The sequence below is a fragment of the Microtus pennsylvanicus genome, chromosome 8, assembly GCF_037038515.1.
Source record: "Microtus pennsylvanicus isolate mMicPen1 chromosome 8, mMicPen1.hap1, whole genome shotgun sequence".
Taxonomy (NCBI): domain Eukaryota; kingdom Metazoa; phylum Chordata; class Mammalia; order Rodentia; family Cricetidae; genus Microtus; species Microtus pennsylvanicus.
The window spans coordinates 14,032,179-14,052,825 of NC_134586.1; the positions used below are offsets into that span (position 1 = coordinate 14,032,179).

The following is a 20,647-nucleotide window of genomic DNA, read 5'->3' on the forward strand; positions in this document are numbered from 1 at the left end:
GAAAATTAATGATTAGCATTCGTCAGCTAAGTCAATTTTCAGAGTAATTCTGACAAAGGAGGGTGTCTCACATTTTACGGATGAAGGAGCTGAGGAGTGCGGAGCTGAAGAAAGTGATGCAAGGTCTTGCCAATGTTAAGAATGAAGGCTCTAGTGGCTTGGGATACATGCAGACCCTAGAAACAGCCTTTCTCAAGGCTAGGGCTGGGAAAGGGTTTGGTTGGTAACGTGTTTCCTTCAAAAACTTGGGCACCAGAGTTCTGATACCCAGCACCCATGTAAAAAGCCAAGCATGGCAGTGTGTGCCTGTCATCTCGGTCCTGGGGAGGTGGAGACAGGAGGCTCCCTGGAGCCTGAGGGCTAGCCCCCCTTCCTGGACTGATAAGCAATAGTTTCAGCGAGAGACTCTTAACTCCAAAAGTAAGGCATCAAGTGATTAAGGATGACGTTTGTCATTGACTTCTGGTTTCCATCTGCACGGGCATACATGCATACACCCCTGCACACACATGCACATACAGCCATGAGCATGTGCACACCAAAGAGTGAGGGCTCTACACAGGCCTATGGACTCTAAAGCTTTGTCTTTTCCACTATGATCCAATGTTTTGGGATTTTCAGAGGTGCTCTCTTGGTGGCTTGAGTGCCTTGGCCAGTACTCAGGCCATAGAAACAGATTTTCTCATCCATATCAATATTTTTAATTTAGACTAGCACAGGTTGTTTATCTATAGTCTCAAACTTCATTGGCTGCCAGATCCAATGTGGGTCAAGTGGTCCATCCCGTATCCCTGCTCTCTGTAGCCTCTGAGCCTTCCCAGTCATGTCTTTCCTGCCTCTCTACTCTTCTGTGATCTCCTTGATTTCCCTTACCACCCCCTCCTAATGGTCAGGAAGAAGCCAATAATTTTTATTAACACTTGAAAATGCCGTTTTGCTGTTAAAGCACACACAATTGGCTTAATCAGCGACAAAAGGATAATAATCAGAATCAGGTTTCAAAAGGTTTGGCTTTCAGTGGGACTACCCGCACTGTCCTTGGAGGCATATAAATTAATTATAATTAAGAACCATGTGCAGATGGTAGAAGAGAAACTTGGAACAATTTTTTTCTGTATCTTCCCACAGAATATTAAAGGTAAAAAAAAAAGTCATGAGTGATTTCTTAGGGTGAGAGCGCAGCTGATCATCTGTGTTTTGTCTTGAAACACACACGTGTTAAGTGATGTATGATCCGTCACTAGTCACCTGTACATCTCTCTACCGAGAACTTGGCAGAATGATACCTGTTTGTAAAAGCAGGGGAAGACTCAGATAGGAAGCCCTGCATTTAGCTACTGGGCGTTCCCATGGTCCATCATTTATATCCGCGTGTCTGTGACGCATTGACACTCATTTCCCCCAGGAGGATGCTTATATAAGGACATCACCAGGCAGGAGTGAGTCCCGCTTATGGCCATGTAGGCCACACAGTTTAAACGCAGGTTTGGCATGTTTGTGAGATATCCGGTCAGCTTGGCATTCTCCACTGGCTTTAGAGGCTTATGGTCTCAGTGGCTGCCCTTCCTGCTCCTCTCTGAAGACAAAGCAGGAGTCAGGGAGCTCCAAATCCTCAAAGAGGAATGGATGGTGGTGATACAGTGAGACGGAACAGATAGAGAGAACTCAGACACAGCTATGAAGGTCAGAGTCAACTCAACAAAAGTTGGCCCCCTCTATGTCTTATTTGTATATATTTAGCTGCTTTTAATAGGTAAAATACCCCAAGTACCTAACATTTATTATTATTATTATGTGAGCATGGTTATGCATATATAATGGGCAGAGGACAGCAATTTTGGTGCTGGGCTTTCTCCACCATGGTTTCTGCGGAGCAAACTCAGGCCATCTGGATTGGATGGCAAACACCTTTACCCACTTAGCCATCTTGCTGGCCACCTCCATACATTTTAGAATCGAAACTGGATTTGCAAACTTGAAAAATATGTGGATGCCATTGTATTTCACCTGCTGGAAATGGATGCTGGTCTGTGCTTCACGACGGCATCTGACAGTGCTGGCTTGCCATCTGTGCTACCCACACTGCCTCCTTCATATGACTAGTGAGCGGATCTGTGGTCCAAACTGAGTATTCCGACTCAAGAACACGGGCTCAACATTCTCTCTCCTTCTGTCTCTCTCACCAGCTGCCCCCTCACACACACACACACACACACACACACACGAAGGAAGAGAGAGAGAGAGAGAGAGAGAGACAAAGACAGAGAGACAGAGAGAGAGAGAAGGAGAGAGGGAGAGAGGGAGAGAGGGGGAAAGAGAATAGTCACTGTCTTTTAAAGGCTCAGTTTTTCTTTGATTGCATCTGACCTTTGAACTCTCTTTCATACATTTTTCCCCCCAGTCTGGCTTCAAACTCACCAGGTAATGAAGGATAACCATGAACTCCCGGTCCTCCTGCAGCATCTCCCGGTGTAGGGATCACAGGTGTATATCGCCACACCTGGTTTTCTAGTACTGAGAATTGGACCCAGATCTTCATGCATGCCAGACAAGTACTCTGTTAACTGAGCCACATCCCTATCCTTTTGGTCTAGAGTCTTAAGATTTAAAATTCCAACTTAAGAGACTGAAAGGAAGGCTTAGTGGTTAAGAGCACTTGTTGCTCTTGCAGAGGACCACAGTTAGGTTCCCAGCTCCCACATGTTGATGCACAACTGCCTGTAACCCTAGTTCCAGGGGAATACAACACCCTCTTCCCTCTGTAGAATGTACGTATGTAGCTACATGTATGTGGTGTACTGACATACTTGCAAGCAAACACACACATAACAAAGATCTTAAAAAATGTCTGACCTAAAATGCAAAGTTAACTTGGAACTTAAAATTGCCAAGTATGCTAATGAACAAATTCTTTTGGTTCTGTTTTGTAGACTTGAGTTAAAGATACATTGGGTTCATGACTCACTTGAGTTATTGGTTCAGACAACGATGTCCTTTGTCATCTCCTGCAATAGGGTTTTACAGTTTTCTCTGTAGAGGTTTGGTTAGGATATTTCCTTGTTATTCTTAAATAATTCACAGTTGTCTTTGCTGTTATGAATTTTATGTTTTCTAGTTGGTTAGAAGAACAGTATTGATTTTTTTCTAATAGGACCATTTATCTACATGCCCCTTTGAGCTGTATTAATTCAAGCAGTTCTTACATCCTATCAGATTCTCTATGTAGATAACTATAGTCTTAATGAAAAGCTGTTTTTTTCTTTTCTCTCTTGTGTTTGAAAGCCAACCTTTTGGTGCTGAGGTGGGCACTGAGCAAGATAAACAAACACTCTCACACTGACCTACAGCTTTAATGCCTTCAAAAGATTCTTTTGAAACAGAGCCTCACTGAGCATCAGGCTGGCATTCGGACTTAATGAGTAGCCTAGACAACATTGAACTTGCAATTCTCCTGCCTCAGGTTTCCAACTAGCTAGAATTAGAAGCTCCTACTGCCAGACCCAGATAAGCCTTTCACTTTCTTGATTGATTTTATTAGTGTTTCCAAGCAACTCCTTAAAAAATATTAGCCTTGCATCTTCTCAGTGTCAAAGTGAATGAGATCAGAGGTTTTTGGTGCATAACTTTCAGGAGAAATTTGGAATGTACTTTCAGTCATCAAAGAATTTTTTCTGTTTGAATGTTGCATCTTTTCTGCTGTGGTTAGGTACTCCAGTTCATGAAGTATGCCTTCTCCATGGTTTTGAGATTATCGTGTGAATGTCTTTTTTGGTGTTTTAGTATGGGAATTGCTTTGATATGTATGTAGTTCATAGTTAGGCTATCCTTGCCTCTTGTTTTCAATCACGTTTCATCATTGTTATCATCATTATTAGAAATATATTGTGCTTTGGCTAGCTAATGGTTTATTTTTCCTTTTATGTTCATATGTGATAGAATCTTATAATCATCTTTCCTTGTTCTCTCTGAATCTTTCACTTTTTATTTTGGCAAGAGTGGAGTAGGGGTGGCGGGGGTTGCTGGCTGCAAACTCGAGTAGTTGGGATAAAGCTAGGTGTTATTTTGGTATGTTCTGGATGAGGGTCTCTATGACCAATTGTTATTTTATTAAAAATATTCAACATGCTTTTGTACTCCTTTTCCTATTTGATATCTTATTAAATACTGTGCATTAAGTTTAAGAGCAACTAATTTTCAGAATATTTCCATTCATTATTTTATAATTTCTGCTTTATATGTTATAATTGTGTTTTAAGATATACGATCCTTTACATTTCCCAAGTCTGCCGCTCATCTCGTGACTCCATCATTTAAAGGCTCATTTGGGTCTGGTTACATCTGTCCTTTGTTCTACATCTCATTGAGTTCCTTGTGCTTCCTCTTTTGTTGTCATTGGTTTATTTTATTTTATTTTCATTGAAAATTCGTGCAATATTCTGGTCATGGTTTCCCCTCCCACATCTTCTCCCATCTCCTCCCCACCCACCCTTGTCTCCATGCTGTTTTTCTCTCTTTCTTTAGAAAACAAACGGCAAATAATAAAGCAAACAAATGAGAATTTAAAAAATGAAAAAAGTACAAACACACACACAGAGTTGGAAATCATAATATACACGCAATATGAGACAAAAAAAATCTACAAAAGCAAGATATTTGATGTATTCTTTGAGAATTTCATAGATTATATTTTGATGATATTCTTTGCACCCTGTTAACTCCTCTGAGATCGACTCCCACCTTCCTACCTACCCAGTTCCATGCTTGTTCTCTCTCTTAAGAAGTGAACTTTAAGGCCAGGGAAGCTGGTTTGTGTTGACTGAAGGCTCCTGAGCACCAGTGCTGCCCCGGGGTGTGGTTCACACACCTAGGACCACTGCACTGAAGAAAGCTGAGCTCCTTCTCCCGGCAACTGTCAATTAGGAACACCATGTCAGAGAGGTGGGACTTCATGCCCGCGTCCCTGCTCAGGGCCGGGATTTTGTCTGACCTGAACCTGTGTGTTCTGTCACTGTCCCCAAGTTCATGTGTGCATCTACTCCACTGTATATGGAAAAGGCTGTTTCCCTGAAGTCATCCACCGCCTCTGGCTCTTCCAGGGTTCTCCTCAGGGTTGAGTGAGATATTATAATCAATCACATTGCCTTGTCTTCGAAATGGATTTAAAGTGTGTTTTTTTTTTCCAAAATGCTCTCAAAAGTTTGATACTTGGTATTTTCCCTGTTATCCCGACAAATGGTTTGTAGTTCAGTTTTCCTTTATTTCCTTTTTAGCCTTAGTTAGTGAAGTTAGTTGAAAGTTTTAAATATGTGATTTAAAAATATTCCAAAGCCAGACATGGATAGGTATCTGTGAGCTCGAGGCAAGCCTGGTCTATGGAGTGAGTTCCAGAACAGCCAGGGCTCATAACTTTATTGCCCATTGAAATGCGTTTTTTAAAGTGACAGTTGTTACATTTTGATCCCACAGAATCTGCCGGTGTCTTGTACATTGAAGACTCATATGTATTCTCTTAAATGCATTTCTAGATATCTGAGTCAATTCAAGCCTTTTGCTCACACCTTAAAAATCTTTTATGTATTACTTAATAAGATGCCTCGCCTGTCAAATTTATGGCTTTTCCCTCATGGAAAATTTAGCTGCACTTTCCTACATGTCAACCTGTATTTTTAGATTCATATGTCCTCGGGACTATTCTAGCATTCCGGTGCCCAGGTGACAGTTATCATTGTCTTTTGATGGTTTCATTGTTGGGTTTTGTCTTGGTATTGTAATGTTGAGATGCTCACATTGACCTTCGGAAAGGTTACACTCACGTCTTTTACAGTGAAGGCTACTGTGCATTCCCTTCCTTCTCCTGTGACAGCTTTTAAAGCCTGCGCACCAGAACTTTCCAGCTTTATTCCTGGCTTCGGCAGCTCCTGGGTCTGAAGCGTGGCTTTGGCGCTGTTTTATTAGACACAGTTTCCCTGTGCGGCCCTGGCTCAACTCATGCCTTCAGTCTTCCTGCCTCAACGTCCTAAGTGCTGGGATTACACAGGTGTGCAGTGACACCTGTCTAGGTCCCAAACTTTTAATCCCTTGTTGACCACTGTCTGTCATAGTCCCACCATATCCGCTTTCAGCAGAGTGACATCATACAGCTTCCTGATCGGGTAGTGCTTGGCAACTTTGGCTTAAAATTTCCTACAGAATCACTTTCCATGCTTCCTATGAGAGTTACCCCGGGACTCAGTTTTCTCCAGGGAAAGTGTTGGTCCATCTCCTCAACCAGTTGTATGTAGAGACAGCTAGGAACAAGTGCAGGCTGCCACTTGCTGTGAGCACGGTGTACCTTAAAGCCTGAAGCCTCTGGCATGGGTCCCCCAGACCAAATGCCAAGGAAGCAGAGGGCTGAGACAGTGGACGGTCAGTCCAACCTTTCTGCCTTCTTGCTGATTCTCTTTGCACCTCTTTTGTGCATGAATTTAAAGCACAATTTGAAGACATGGAGCTTCAGGATATTGGCTCCTAGCCTGAATGGCTCCCAAATTCAGCCTCATGGCCAGGATGCTCTCAGCGGAGTCCGCTGTTACTCCTGTTACTCTGAGGACATCAGGGGATACCTTTTCAGGAAGTTATATCCGGAGAGAACGCATGTCTTTTGCCCCTCTTAGCGTTCCCCTCAGCCTGTCTGACATTCTCTCGCCCCGCATCCCACACGCTGTCGTAAATAGCCAGGCTTCTTGAACCGCTCCTAAAAGCTGAACAGTAACTCCATTTGCATCTGCAGAGCATTTTACAGCCTTCAAAGCACTTCCATATAATATTACCATTGGATCTTCAAACACCCTTGCAGGTGTGTAGGTTAGGCCTATTAGCATGACTGTAGCGATGCCAGGATAGAGAGCACTAATTAGGCGACTCTCTCAGCCTCAGACCCTTCACTATTGTGAGGCCGATTTAAAGTCAGCTTAGTAATTTCATTCATTCATTCATTCATTTCTTCATTCTCTCTTTTATCTGCCTGGACTGAAACACTCCCAGAATGGAAAAAGAAAGACTTTCAGGATTAGACAAACTTGGGTATGAAGCCCAATTTGCTATATGATCTTGGTCATGTGATTTAACCTCTGAGCTCTCTTTTCTCATTTATAACTCAGGGAGAATCACGACTTGCAGTGTTTTTATAGGAATCAAGCAATGCACAAAACTTTGTCAGCCATAGTATCTGTCACATCGTAGGTGACCACTTTGAGATGCAAACTGTTATATATCCCAGTTTATGTGTGGTCTCATGTGCTGGCAAAAGCCTATCATTGGCTATACTTGATAGAATCTTCCCTGTTAGGTATATGAGGCAATGCTACACCCTGAGCATGGAAATGGAAATGAGAGAGGACATTTCTTCTATGACTGTAACTTCTCTTAGATGATGATCCTGAGTGGTAGAACATGTGTTCATGGCATCTTCAGTATCAATACTAATGTCCAGGAGTGGGATATATAGCACAGTTACAGAACATGTGCGTAGCATGTGCAAGGTCATGGGTTCAATTCCCACTGCTGGAGGGAAGGGAAATGAGGGGGAAACACTGTCTGCAAGGTAGTTGGTACTCACTACAAGATGGCTAACCTTAGAGGTCTGATCATGAGGAGGTCACCTACTGTTTAAGGCGGGCCGATGCACTACATTTAAGTATACTGAATTATCCCAAGCCCAAGGCGGACCTCATGAGCTTTGGTGAGGAGTCAAAGGAAGTGCTTCCCAGTTCCCCTCAGGAGGATGAAGTAAAATGAAGAAGAGGAGGCAAACACCAAAGAGCACTGTATTTAATGTTCTTGGTTTGTCTGAAGAAGGGTGTGGGATTATTTATTTTGGACCACACTTTCTCTCAACTGCCCACCCCCCATGTCTGAAACTGAGTTTGTACTCAGAGCTTTTTCTCTGTTCATCTGTCACTTCTATCTCCCACAATGCATTACTTTGTAAAGAGAGAGTTGCTTGATAGAACCAGATTTTAGTCGCTGCATGTCACCACTAGCCATTGCGTAAAAGTATAATATATTGTGTGAGAGAAAATGGAGGCACACGAGAGGTGTTTAAAGAGCGCAAATAAAAGCTTGAAACAGAAGCGCATCGGGTGCATTCAAGTTAATAAACTGTCGTGGCAGAGCGGGCCACTTTCAAATGTGAAGAAATCTAATTTAGGGAGTTGTAACTGTAGGATTAGAATCTCACTGGAAAGAGGCGAGTGGACAGAGTTAGCCAAATTCTAAATGTCTGGGTTCTCGCTGAGAAAGAATCAGTCCTTGGAATTGAGCATGTATATTCCTTATTTCTCTGAGATGCTAAATCCAGCTGTCTCCTATTGAATATTCGGTCCTACTCAGCCTCTGGGATCTATTGCCCTTCTTTAAACACCGAGGAGGTGCCAGCCCCCAGTTCTGCTGACAGACCATCCGTAGCCCATCAGCTCAGGCTTTTGGAACCTATGGCGTCATTGTTCATTTCCACAGAGACAGAGACCAGAAATCTGTCAGGGGTGAGCTCTGGCGGGTGTGAGCCACAGAGACACTCGTATTATTTCTTTCGGGAGAAGCAAGGCAATCGACCCAGGTCTCCTCTTGGCAATGCTGAAGGATGACCATAACAGCTAGAGTTCCACTAGGTTTGCTGCCAAGAACTGGATTGGATTTTTTTGCTTCCTCAGCCACAAAATGTCCCAGCCTCTCACTCCTGAATCACTAATGCCCTTTGTGGTCAGTCTGCTCAATGTGAATACTTCCTGATCTTTCTTTGTTCACTACCTTCATTATAATTTTTTTCTTGTTGTTATCCAAATTCCCAAATTTTTAGGTCCCTAAATATCGCTCCCCCCCTTTTTTGGTCAATAAAACAGGAGTGATTAAATGACATTTTCATGTTTGATAGAAAATTGAGAGTCTCTTCTAGTGCTGGGTATACCTTGTAGGCTGTTTTCTTGGAAAACAATGCTGTATTAATATATTTGCATTCTGGTATTGTAACACCATTGACCTTAGAGGATTACATAACTGACTTGGGTTTTAGTTTCTCCATTTGAGAAATGGGAATAAAATGTCTAATTTGTAGCATTTCATGAGAAGCAAAGAGATTGTGCATGAGGAAAATACCTTCCAGTGCACAGTGTATGATACAGAACAATAAATGGCCGTTTAAGGCAAAGCAACACAGGCAGGACCCATTCTCATAAAAAAGAGGCACTTAGAGCGAATGATGAGAAACATAAAGAGAAATGACCGAGGCTCATATTCTACGGAGTTCTGCATCTTCAGTCTGCTGTGTGGTGTGTGATTTAGGAGCCCGTGTGGAAATGAAAAGGGAGGGGCTCTTTGTAGGAAGAAGGAAGTGAGCTATACACAAATATCTAGGCCATCCTCTCAGGAAGTTACAGCTACAGGCTATCACTGGAAATAAAATAGAACTATCTTCAAGGTTGACACTCCGTGACTCCAACCCGGAGTAGTATTTGCTTGTTCTTGTATTTTGATGCATAGAAAGGTCAGGATGATACTGTTTCTTGTAACGCGGTGATTGACGATGCGGAAGGCAGTGTGGGGTGTAAAGTGTCCTGGCATTCAAGGTAGAAGACGAAAAGTCAGAAAATTGAGTTCAAAATTGCATCAGGACCTGGCTTAACATTAATGAGCACTTGCTGCTCCTGCAGAAGACTTGAGTTCGGCTTCCAGCACCCACACTGGCAGCTTACAAACACTTTAATGACTTCAGTTCTGTGAGATTTGATGCCTCTTCTGGACTCGGAGGGTACCTATGCACATGTAGTATATACAAACAAAGCCACACACACACACACACACACACACACACACACACACACACACACACACTGCACGAAATGGAATCTTACTTTTTAAAGGGCTGCTTCACTTTATTAAGTCTTGGGTAGGTCCCTTAACTTCATTGAGCCTTGATGTCAACATCCATAAAATGAGATACTAATACTCCTTTTAATTTTTCCCTGCTGGGTGATTGTAACGATCAGTTACAATTAAGTATCCATGTACTGCTTCTCTAATTTAATGTTAAGAGACAGATTCTAAAAGAGAAATACGGAAGCGATTCCCGGCTGTCACTCCCTGGGAGGCAAACATGAGATCCAGGCAACAAGACCATGGGGTCTCCATGCCTGGAGTTTGCTGGATTCATCTTATCCAGGCCATGTTTTGTGGCCAGCTTCTGCTGAGCCCCCTTTGCCAAGGGCAGCTCAAAGATGGTTATAACTAGAGTTCCAGGGGTCCAGGCAAGAGCAAGGCCCCTCCTGCTGTCTCCAGTGTGTGTGTGTGTGTGTGTGTGTGTGTGTGTGTGTGTGTGTGTGTCCACGCACACATGTGCGTGCTTGGCTGGCCCACACTTCCCAGCACATCTTTGGCTGCTTTATCTCTGTCTGTTGGCTGCTGATTTGTCTTGGTCAAAGATTTATTAGGCTTCTGAAAATTTCTTTTTCTCTCTTCGTGCCCAGAGAACATCTGAATTAAGACGCTGGGTTAGGGGGAGAGAAATTGAGCTTCATCAGCAGCAGATAGAGTTTCTTGACTCTGCAAGCATTCAGACGCTGCAAAGACGTGTTCTCTAGCACACCTCGGGTTTTTAACCATTGTCTTCTTTCTGTTTTCAGAGAGTCGACGAGCTGAAGATGAAGCCCGGCGCAGAGTGCTGTTCTCCCAAGTTCTGGTTGGTGTTGGCCGTCCTGGCCGTATCCGGCAGCAAAGCCCGTTCCCAAAAGAGCCCCCCCAGCATCGGCATCGCTGTCATCCTCGTGGGCACTTCAGACGAAGTGGCCATAAAAGACGCCCACGAGAAAGATGACTTCCATCATCTCTCAGTAGTTCCCCGGGTGGAGCTGGTAGCCATGAACGAAACTGACCCAAAGAGCATCATCACTCGTATCTGCGATCTTATGTCCGACCGGAAGATCCAGGGGGTGGTGTTCGCTGATGACACCGACCAGGAAGCCATCGCCCAGATCCTCGACTTCATTTCTGCTCAGACGCTCACCCCTATCCTGGGCATCCATGGGGGCTCATCTATGATAATGGCAGATAAGGTAAAAAGACGGCTATTCTGAGGAGCAAATGGTGCATTGATTTGAAGGCAAAACTAAGTGGTTAAACATAGAAATTTACCAGGACACATAAAGTGAACAGATGAGAGTTCGTGAACGACTCGGATAGTTAGGAGATGAAAGTTGGAAAATAATGCTGGTGTAGACGCCCCTAGAGCCTGTTTCTCAACCTGGGGTCTATCGACCTTTTCACAGGGGTCGCCTTCGACTGTCAGAAAACACAGATATTTGCATTATGACTCATAACAGCAGCAAAATTACAATTATGAAGGAGCAAAGAAAAGAGTTTATGGTTGAGGGTCACTACAACATGAGGAACGTGGTAAAGGGTCGCAGCGTTAGGAAAGTTGAGAACCATTGGTCAAGAGTTTAGGACAGATTTATGTGTCTGTTTGTCTATTACTGAGAGATATTAAAAGTTGAAGTGTTGATAGATTTTTTTTTCCAAAATAGGTATGTGAGTAGCTCCCTCAGCACTATAAGACATCCCCTGCTCTATCATGGTTACTAAAATATTCTCCACCACAATGGTTGTAAGAATTTAAAAAGAAAAATGCCCACGGCACGTAGTTTCTGTCTGTGAAGACCCAAATGTCTCAGCACTAGGAAGATGCCCACTTACATCTCAGGATCTGCCCATCCTAAAGTCACTAGCCACACAACCACGGCAGCCATGTCTTCTCCACGGTTAGCTTTAAAGGTAGTTTTAACTGTGGTTTGCATACCGGAGTCATCTGGAGGGCTCTGAATGGCCCTGAAGTCTGCTTACATTCCAGCCTGGGATTCTGGGGTCTGAAAACCTTCTCAGGTGACTCCAGAGTACGGTTAAATGAGAACATGGCTGTGAAGGTTCAGAAAGGGAATGCCTGAACCAGGTTGGACTAAACATCTAAGGACAGACAGTGACTCACTTGACCTCAGCACTGAATCTGAAATCTCAGAAAACGTGTTCTGCTTGGATTTTTAAGCCGTTGTTGACTGTTCGGTTGTTTTTCCCCCTCACTATGCTGCTCGGTGCTTGTTGCTTAGCTCCCACGGCCGTCATTCCTTTCAAACGGACAATGATTCACCCTCTTGCAATACGTGGGACACGTGTCACTTTTAGAAACCTTCCCACCTTACTGTTGCCCTCCCGGATTTGTTGCCTTCAGTTTCAGAAGTGCCGTTAGGTCCCTCTAAAGGTCATGCTGTGTGATCAAGAATGGTTGTGGGTACCCCAAACCTCACCTCACGACCCCAAGCATGCTGCTTGACCAGATGAGAACTACCACAGCACAGATTCACCAGAGAAGCCCTTGTGACCAGTGTCGCCACCTATTGGTGGCTGGAGGGATGGCTACTGCTTCTGCCTCCCATTGCTCCATGTAGGGAAGGCTGGGCTGAGAGCGGTATGCAGAGAAGCTTCAGTATCATGAGAGATAGGTGTTCACATGGGCACCTACATGCATATCAGAAAACAAACACTGGCAGGAGTCACTCGGAATGAACTTAAACACAATGGAAAAGGCACCAGCTGTGGCAAAAGCCACCAAGCATTTGCTTCGGGTGGACACCATTTTAAAAAGTTGTCCTTAGTCAAGTACATTTTATTTTATGCGTGGTATTCTAAGGGTGTTATATTGCACTGGAAGAATGTTGACATGATTAAGAGCCAGATTTCAAAATCATAAATAAGTGTGTGCTCCGTTCCAGAGTACAGCAGATCAGAATGATTTTGTTGCTGCTCATTTGAGTTATTGCAAACCCATGTTATTTCCCTCGAGGAGGGAGCTTGTGCACACGCTGATTGGTAGCATCCCCCTGGTGTCGTTTGAAGATCCTCAGCGTGAGGATAAAACTAGGAGCTGAGGTGCAATCTGGGTGGAGGTTGGGCTCTCTTGCTCCCTGGTGCATTCTGGGTACTGTGAGAGTGTTCGCTGTGTGTTAGGCAGTTAGTCTGTCCATGTGTTATTTTATTTAATACCACTGAGCTGAATGGCAGTGCCTCTCTTTCAGGAGGGGAAGCCAAGGCTCAAAGAGATTAAATATCACATCCCACGTGAGGCTATAGAAGCTGGAAGCCGTACTTTAACTGCAGTTACCAATTCTATGCCCCATTGCTCTCCCAGGAAAGGATGAGGCTGGTGGAGGCTTCATAAGTCTCACTTGCTCCCTTCTCCTTTGTCCTCTGGCATTGTGGGAAATGCCATAGAACCAGCAGTAGTCTAGCACCTAGTTCAATGTCAGGCAATGCAGGAGGCTCACTGCGGGAGAGAAGGAACAAGAACCCGTACAGCACAGTTCTACAGAGAACCTGCTGACTACTGCCTCCTAGGGGTAAAAGGCAGAATTGACTTGGTAGGTAGTGTGGGTTTCAGCGGTTGCTGTCATGAGAGTTGCTATCACCCTTCCTTCTGTCTCCATTGTTACTGCGTTCAAAAACCCCATGCCACCCTTGCTTCTCCCCGTTAGTAAAAGGAGGCGAGCAGTGATTGCTTCAGGAGAAGTCCTAACGTAGAGTAAACAATGTCTAATTGGGTTTTGGCCCAAGATCAGAAAGAGGAAGAAGGAAGAAAAGGTCCTGGTAGCCAGAGAGTTGGATGCTTGGTCATGGAGGGTAGGGGGTGGGGTTGCTGGTGGCCCCAGAGGAGGGTGCCACAGGGCCAGAGGCACGGAGGAGATAGAGGCGATTCCCAGGCTGTGCTGAGGAGCGGGCATAGGCCTAGAGGACCTGCATGGTACCAAATAAAGGGCCCTCCAGGTCACAGGGAGAGAAGTTTTGACCTCAGGTTCATTTGCTTTTAAATCAAAGTATACATTCAATCGCCATGGTTGCATGATATACGTGTAGAATGGGGAAATGGGATTTGAAACAGGATACAGAATTTCAAAATGGAGCTGAGGGGGTTGGGGATTTAGCTCAGTGGTAGAGCGCTTGCCTAGCAGGTGCAAGGCCCTGGGTTCGGTCCTCAGCTTCAGAAAAAAAAAAAGACAAAATATCAAAGTGGAGCTGAGGAGGGAACTTTGAGGTAGGCGGTGTCTGTGGCTGAAACTTAGTAACTAACTGGAGCATGGTGCTTTTTATCTGTCCTGCTAGGAGACAGGTAATTGCCTTGCGGTTCATAGATTTTCCTTTTCATGGAATAGCAGTTAGTTGCTCACTCGCTGTATTTGTGGAGCTTTGGATGCCTGAAAGACACCCCTGTTATAAGGACTTCTGGTGAAGCGGACGCTGATCTGCCTCCGCCACTGGTCAAACGGCATGCGCTCACGTTCACATACGCTAACTGATCAGAGAAAACGCCAGCTGTCTGCCTTCAGTGAGGTAAAAGCACATTAGACTATGGCGGAAAGAGGCACAGGGGACAGCATAGCAGAGCTAGTGAGAACTCAGAAGCTGGAGTCTGAGCGACAGGATGTGGGACTCTGGATTCCTCACCAGCGTGTTATATGGTCAACCTCAGTTTCTTCTCCCTGAGCAGCAGGGAGGAGCGTATCCATTCGAGAGTGGTCGAGGATTAGATAATGAGATATGTAGTGTGTACCTAGTTAAGTGCCCAGATAAAACTGAACAAGAAACACAGGAGAGAAATCTGGGAGCGGGCTCTGAAGAAGGGCGCTGGATTCTTCTGTCTCACCCAGGAGGCTGAGATTCATTAGAGTATGGAAGCCTGCCATGGCCAAAAAGGGTACATACGCAACAGAAAAGGCTCTAGCTAGCTACTGAAGAACTTGTAGTAGTTGAGAGTGATAACAAGGAATGCTTAAAAATGTATGAGGTGCTTCTTGGCAGTCCCCCACCTGAGAATAAATAACGTATTTCATTTTGTATTGTTATAATTGCTCTCACTCCCCCTGAGATCCCGGATTTAGGATGAATGTCTGAACTCAGGCTAGCAGCATCGCCATGTCTTCCCAGGGACTTTCTCGATCGATTGGGTTTTCACATTTTAGCTCAGAGATGTTAAGTAACCAGCCCGGAACATCACAGCTTGCAGTTTGCAGTGAACTGGGATTCAACTCCCAGAGACACATGTTTAGAAACCCATGCTTTTTTTGTGTGTACATTTTAGCTTCATAAGACACAGAATTAAGAATTATAAGTCACACATTTCAATCTCCATTCTGATGAGTTTTGGAAATTTCGGCAATCAGATCACTTAAGTGATATGAGGCTCAGTAGACAGTTTGTAAGATATAAATTGGTTTCCTTTTACCCAATTTGCATCATTTTGTAGATAAAAAGAAAATATGGGAAAAATGTTGCAATGGTACCAAGCAAGCAGACACTTGATAAGAACACTGGAGGCCCTGAAAATTGTTCTACCGCTAGCATCAGTGACAATGAAAATGGCTTGGGCAGGAGGGGGGGACACAACGCCTAGGATGGAGATTGCCCCAGGATCAATCAAGAGGAAGTGAGAGCCGAGCTCTACAGTCGCATGGAGAAGAGAGGGAAGGGTGCGCTGAGTGAAAGTCGAGGTTCAGAACAGATGGGTTGATCACAGTGAAAACTGACCCCCAAACTTGCACCTGCGTCTTTCTCTTCAGTGAAGGCTGTGCGTATGCTCACTGTGGTCTCTGTTGCTCAGACTCTTTTCTAAAGGGCATGGTGCGCAGTGATACTCCGAATAGTATTTTCAGGTTTTTCTCTTTTCTGATTTTTAATTTTTATTGTTACACTGTGTGCGCGCGCACGTGTGTTTGTGTGTGTGTGTGTGTGTGTATTTGAGCATGTGCGCAGGTGCAGAAAGCCATTTTGGAGCATAACGAATAGGATGATGGCCCCTGCTTCTGCTCTCTTCCTCCCTCTCTCTCCACAGTTCATTTTAATTTCTGTCACTTCCTTTGGAGAGAACAGATAAGCCCATGATCATTGCTTTCTTCTCTTTTTTCTTCCCATTTTCTCATGTGGATTTATTTAGCACCACCTTTAAACCAGGATAACTACATGCTATGCATACCTTTGCCCAGTGTCTTCTCTGCACTGTTTGGTGTCTCTTGCTTTTTCACCTGTTTTTGGTTGCCCAGGACACGGTATTCTAGAAGCAAACTGGTATCACAACATTTCAGATGTAGGGGTACAGCATGTGTCTGGTCCATGTTAGTGAGCATTTTAATTTTTCAAGCAATCCTATGAGGTAAGCACTAGCATTTCGTTTCTGTTGAAGGAGAAAATAAATGTGAGCATATATGTACCTGTGTCAAAGTCCAGTGGCTGGAAGAATTGTCTGGCTGAATTCTTAACTCATGGATGCTTCCTTCCAGTCTGTATCCCTAGGAAGCAAGAAGTCAGGACCAAACTGTCTGCCTGTGGTTTAGCTTCTCTCCACCTTACTCTCCTTCCTTGAATTGTGCTTTGGGGAAAGTTGGGCAAACAGTTCTCTCTAAAGTACTAGAATGATATGGGATTTCCCTTTGTATGCTGGGATTGCCATTAATGAATAAAGAAACTGGCTTGGCCTGTTGATAGGGCAGAACTTAGGTAAGTGGGGAAAGCCAAACAGAATGCTGGGAGAAGGAAGGCAGGAAGAGAAGCCATGTAGCCCCTGCCAGAGACAGGTGCCAAAAATTTAGTTGGTAAATTTGGCGATACATAGATTAATAGAAATGGGTTAAATTCATATGTAAGAGTTAGCCAATAAGAAGCTAGAGCTAATGGGCCAAACAGTGATTTAATTAATACCATTTCTGTGTGATTATTTCTGTTTCTGGGCAGCTGGGAAACAAACAAGCAGCTACCTCCAACACTGGAAGCTTCAAGAATAGGGAGCTCTCACCTCTATGTAGATTCTAGATCTTTCTGTCTTCTGTGTTCTATGTTTCTGGTTGGCCTGCACATCATCTCTTTAAAAATGGCCCTTTGCAAAGACTGCCCACTTGATGTCCAGGGGGCCATTTTTGTGCTTTTAAAAATTGAAGACTTAAGCATACTTTTCACAGAAAAGATGGTCAGAAGGTTATCCAGGAGTATCATTCCTCATCTGCCTTTCAGGAAAGTGACTTGTCCACAGGAGCATTGTGGCACAGCCAGGAGAGGGTGCTGGCTTTGGAGCCAGTAGATGTGGGTTGTCCTCATTTCTAGCCTTGTGACCTTGGTCCTACCCGTAAAATTGCTGAGTGTCAAGTTCTCAGAGTGAGCTTTAGGAAGCAAGTGATGCTATACTTGGCAAAACTTGGGCCTTCCATATGTGCTGTGATGTGTTTCCATACAGCAGACCATCTTGAATCTCAAGGGAAATAGATCATTATTAAATGAAAGGGAAGCCCTTGGGGCATTTGTTTTCTTCATCTGAGACATGGTGGCCTAATTATCCTAAGTTGTTATGCAGGTATGATGGAAAAGACTGACATTGATAACCATTTATTTTTGCCAACCTCTGGGCCAGTCATCTGATTCCAGCTAGTTACCTCACACATATTATCTCATCGTATGTCTTTGTTTAATTTATGAGACAACTTGTCTCCATCTTACAGATGAGGAAGCTGTAGGTCAAAGAGGCTTAGTGATGCTTCTCAGGACCTCTAAGTGGTGATCTGCTCATAATGACTTAGACAAATGGCATCTCAGCAAGGAGTCTGGAGGTGACCCACTCTAGAGGTGGGTCAATGACCAAATGATGTCAGGATTTCTGTGTGGGGTCCTTTGGTATTTTTGTTGTGATAGGGATGTGGCTGTTCTCACCACAGATGCCATGTCCTTATTTGAGGAAGTGAAAATGTTAAGGGAGTGTAAGATTAGGAAGCATCATTCATCCTCATCGCAGCATCCCATATGATGTCAGTAACAGGACCGGCCCTTGGAGGTGTCCAGTCTCTGTGGTAGGGTGACAAGGGGGCATAGAGGTAAGAATGACTTTGAGGGCATCTCTTAAAAAAAATGACAATCAGTAATTTAGCTACTATCCTTTTGATTCAAAAGCCCAAACATCTCTGATTTCTCCTGCCTCACCCCAATTGCTGCTCTGTGTCCTTGCTCCAGTCTCTTTAGATGTCCCCCAGAGCACAGCTTCCTGAACTTCTTCCGCTCATGATGCCTTTTAGCATGAGAAATTTTTATGTGACTCGAAGTGTGAAGGCATATAATATAAGTATGCAAATCAAACATTAACTATAGTAAATCACAGAGAAATTTCTTTTAAAACAATTATTTGGTATGTGTATAATTTTCCAGATGAAAGCAAATTTGAATGTTAATGAGATGGTTGTGGTCATTTCATTTTACATAAAGAATGAAATCTTCGCTGATTATTTGATGTTGTAGGACAGAGAGCATCTTCAGTGTTTTTCATACTTGAATGACACTTCAAATTCATAATTATTATTATTAATAATAACGACTATCCCTTCACATAAATATACATAGTAATAGATGGCAGAAGTATGTTGGAGACCATTTCCAAAATGTTGGAAATTCTGCCCTAATCCCAAACCCAAACTCATGTAATGATTTTTTTTTAAAAAAAATAAGACTCAAGTCAGTAATTCAAATGATAATTTTAAAAATCAAACATTTTTACATGATATAATTTAGAATATACTAATTTGATATTTGCACACTGAAGAATGATGGTCAAAATCTTTAAGTTTTTGTTTCCCATAATTAAATTATTATGTTGCAGTAAAAGCTGAGAACCTTATATGCACCATAAACACTGCATTTATAACAGACAACAGCCTCAGATCTGGGCTGGGTGTTTTAGGCGTGGTCTCTTAGCAGTTCATGGCATGATGGCATACACAGTACAAAGTGTGCATGTTGTATGTTCTGAACTAAGGCTACATGTGTGAGGTCCCACAATAAACACAAGTGAGCAAAGCTGGAAACACCTTGATTTGTTAAATGTTTGATTCTGAATTCAGTTTTGGTTATTACATGTTTAGAAACCTTTTCCTGATGGGGTCCTGACCCATGGCTCAGGACACCACGTTTAGATCCTTGATTGCCAGTTGTCATCTTTGGTCTCCGTAGTTATGAGCGTACTCTTTCTTCTTTACATCTTCACTCTTAGGGATTTTTAGGGGGTGTTTAGAAGCTTATGGGGGTTTTGTTGGATGGCACAATAGCTGTTATGTGTGTTTGTTCATGTTTGTATATGCACCATAGGCACTTAAAATCCAGACACCAAGCAAGTACCCCACAGTAGTATTAGCATCCATGGCCAAGATAGTTTCCAAATATTAGTTGTATATCCATGGAGACGTATCTCTGTGACCCACAAAAATACTCAAATCACATCCATGTTAGTAAATATAAGCAAACATGAAAGCTCCCCTGATCCTCATTTCCCCTTTTTGTTATGGCCTTAAAAGGAGGTCTCAAATCAGGTGGTAGTGGAATATACCTTTAATCCCAGCACTTGGGAGGAAGAGGCAGGCGGATCTCTGTGAGTTCAAGTCCAGCCTGGTCTACAAGAGATAGTTCCAGGACAGTCTCCAAAGCTACATAGAAACCTTGTCTCAAAAAACAAAACAAAACAAACAAACAAACAAACAAAACCAAAAAACAAACAAAAAAGAGGTCTGAAATCATGGTTTTTACTTCTTCATCTCCTACTTTCTCCAAACTGCTCGAGTCAATAGATTTCCGAGTTGTTTTTTACTTTCTGAGGCACCGCTGACCTTTTTAATGCTAGTCACAAAAATTTATATGACAAGCACAATTAGATGCATCACAGATTGGTGACAGTGGGAATGGCGGTGGTTAGAACTTTGTTACGGGAGGCTGACGAAGTGAAAATGTGTAGTAAGCAGGTGAATTTGGGTTCAGAGGTAAAGAGAGTTTTGCGGGCTGGGCATCTAGATCACTACATTAGTTAGATCATATAACTCTCATTTGTAGGAAGAGGGTGATGGAAAACATGAGCATGATAAGGTTAGGGTGAACAGTGGAAAGAAGGGGTGAGGGGGTCAGAGTGAAATGTTGCATGGAGTGAGTGCATCAGGAGCAAAGCTTTAGGCTCAGGGGTCAAGAGCAGATCCTCTTGTTTAGAGGTTACAAGATAGAACAGCAGGTATGTGTAATCAAGAACCGAACCCTTGGTTCTGACTCCAGCATAGAACTTTAAATACCGGGGGTTAAGGACAGAGCCTTGGATATAGGGGGTCACGGGCAAAAACTTGACTGAAGCACAATTTGTGGGGTGTCCAGGACAGATGAAGGGCATAGTGAAGGTCAGAGAGAATTCCTGTAATGACAGTAAGAGAAGAAGAGAAAGAAGAGAAGAGATGGAGATTAGAAACCAAGAGGAGAAGGATACTCAGAAGGGAACCCAAGAGAGAGTCCACTCTCAAAGGATGATACTTACAATTGTGTGATCAGCCCAGGGCTCTCTCTCCCCTCAAGCAATAATCAAGTTCTACTATCCCCACTTTCACAGTGTCTCCACTGGCAATGGCTGTCTCTTGCTCGTATTGCATCTGACCACAGTTTCACCTCAATCTCTCCCCTGGCTTCCCACGGCTCGGAATATGACATCCTCTTTGATCAGGGCCCAGGCTGCCTCACCGGGATCTCTCTTCGTCTCCCCGCCCTTGAACAGCAATGTCAAGCCACACTAAATTAT

General features: G+C 43.6%; 1 protein-coding gene across 3 annotated transcripts in view; it reads left to right on the forward strand.

Annotated features, from left to right (window-relative positions):
- Window positions 1–20,647, forward strand: part of Grin2b (glutamate ionotropic receptor NMDA type subunit 2B) — a 457,560-nt gene that overhangs the window by 116,114 nt on the left and 320,799 nt on the right. For all 3 annotated transcript variants that reach the window (XM_075982484.1, XM_075982485.1, XM_075982486.1), the window contains exon 3: window positions 10,656–11,084. In XM_075982484.1, coding sequence (XP_075838599.1) covers window positions 10,674–11,084 — 411 coding nt within the window. In that variant the 5' untranslated portion in view covers window positions 10,656–10,673. The remainder of the gene's footprint in view (window positions 1–10,655; window positions 11,085–20,647) is intronic.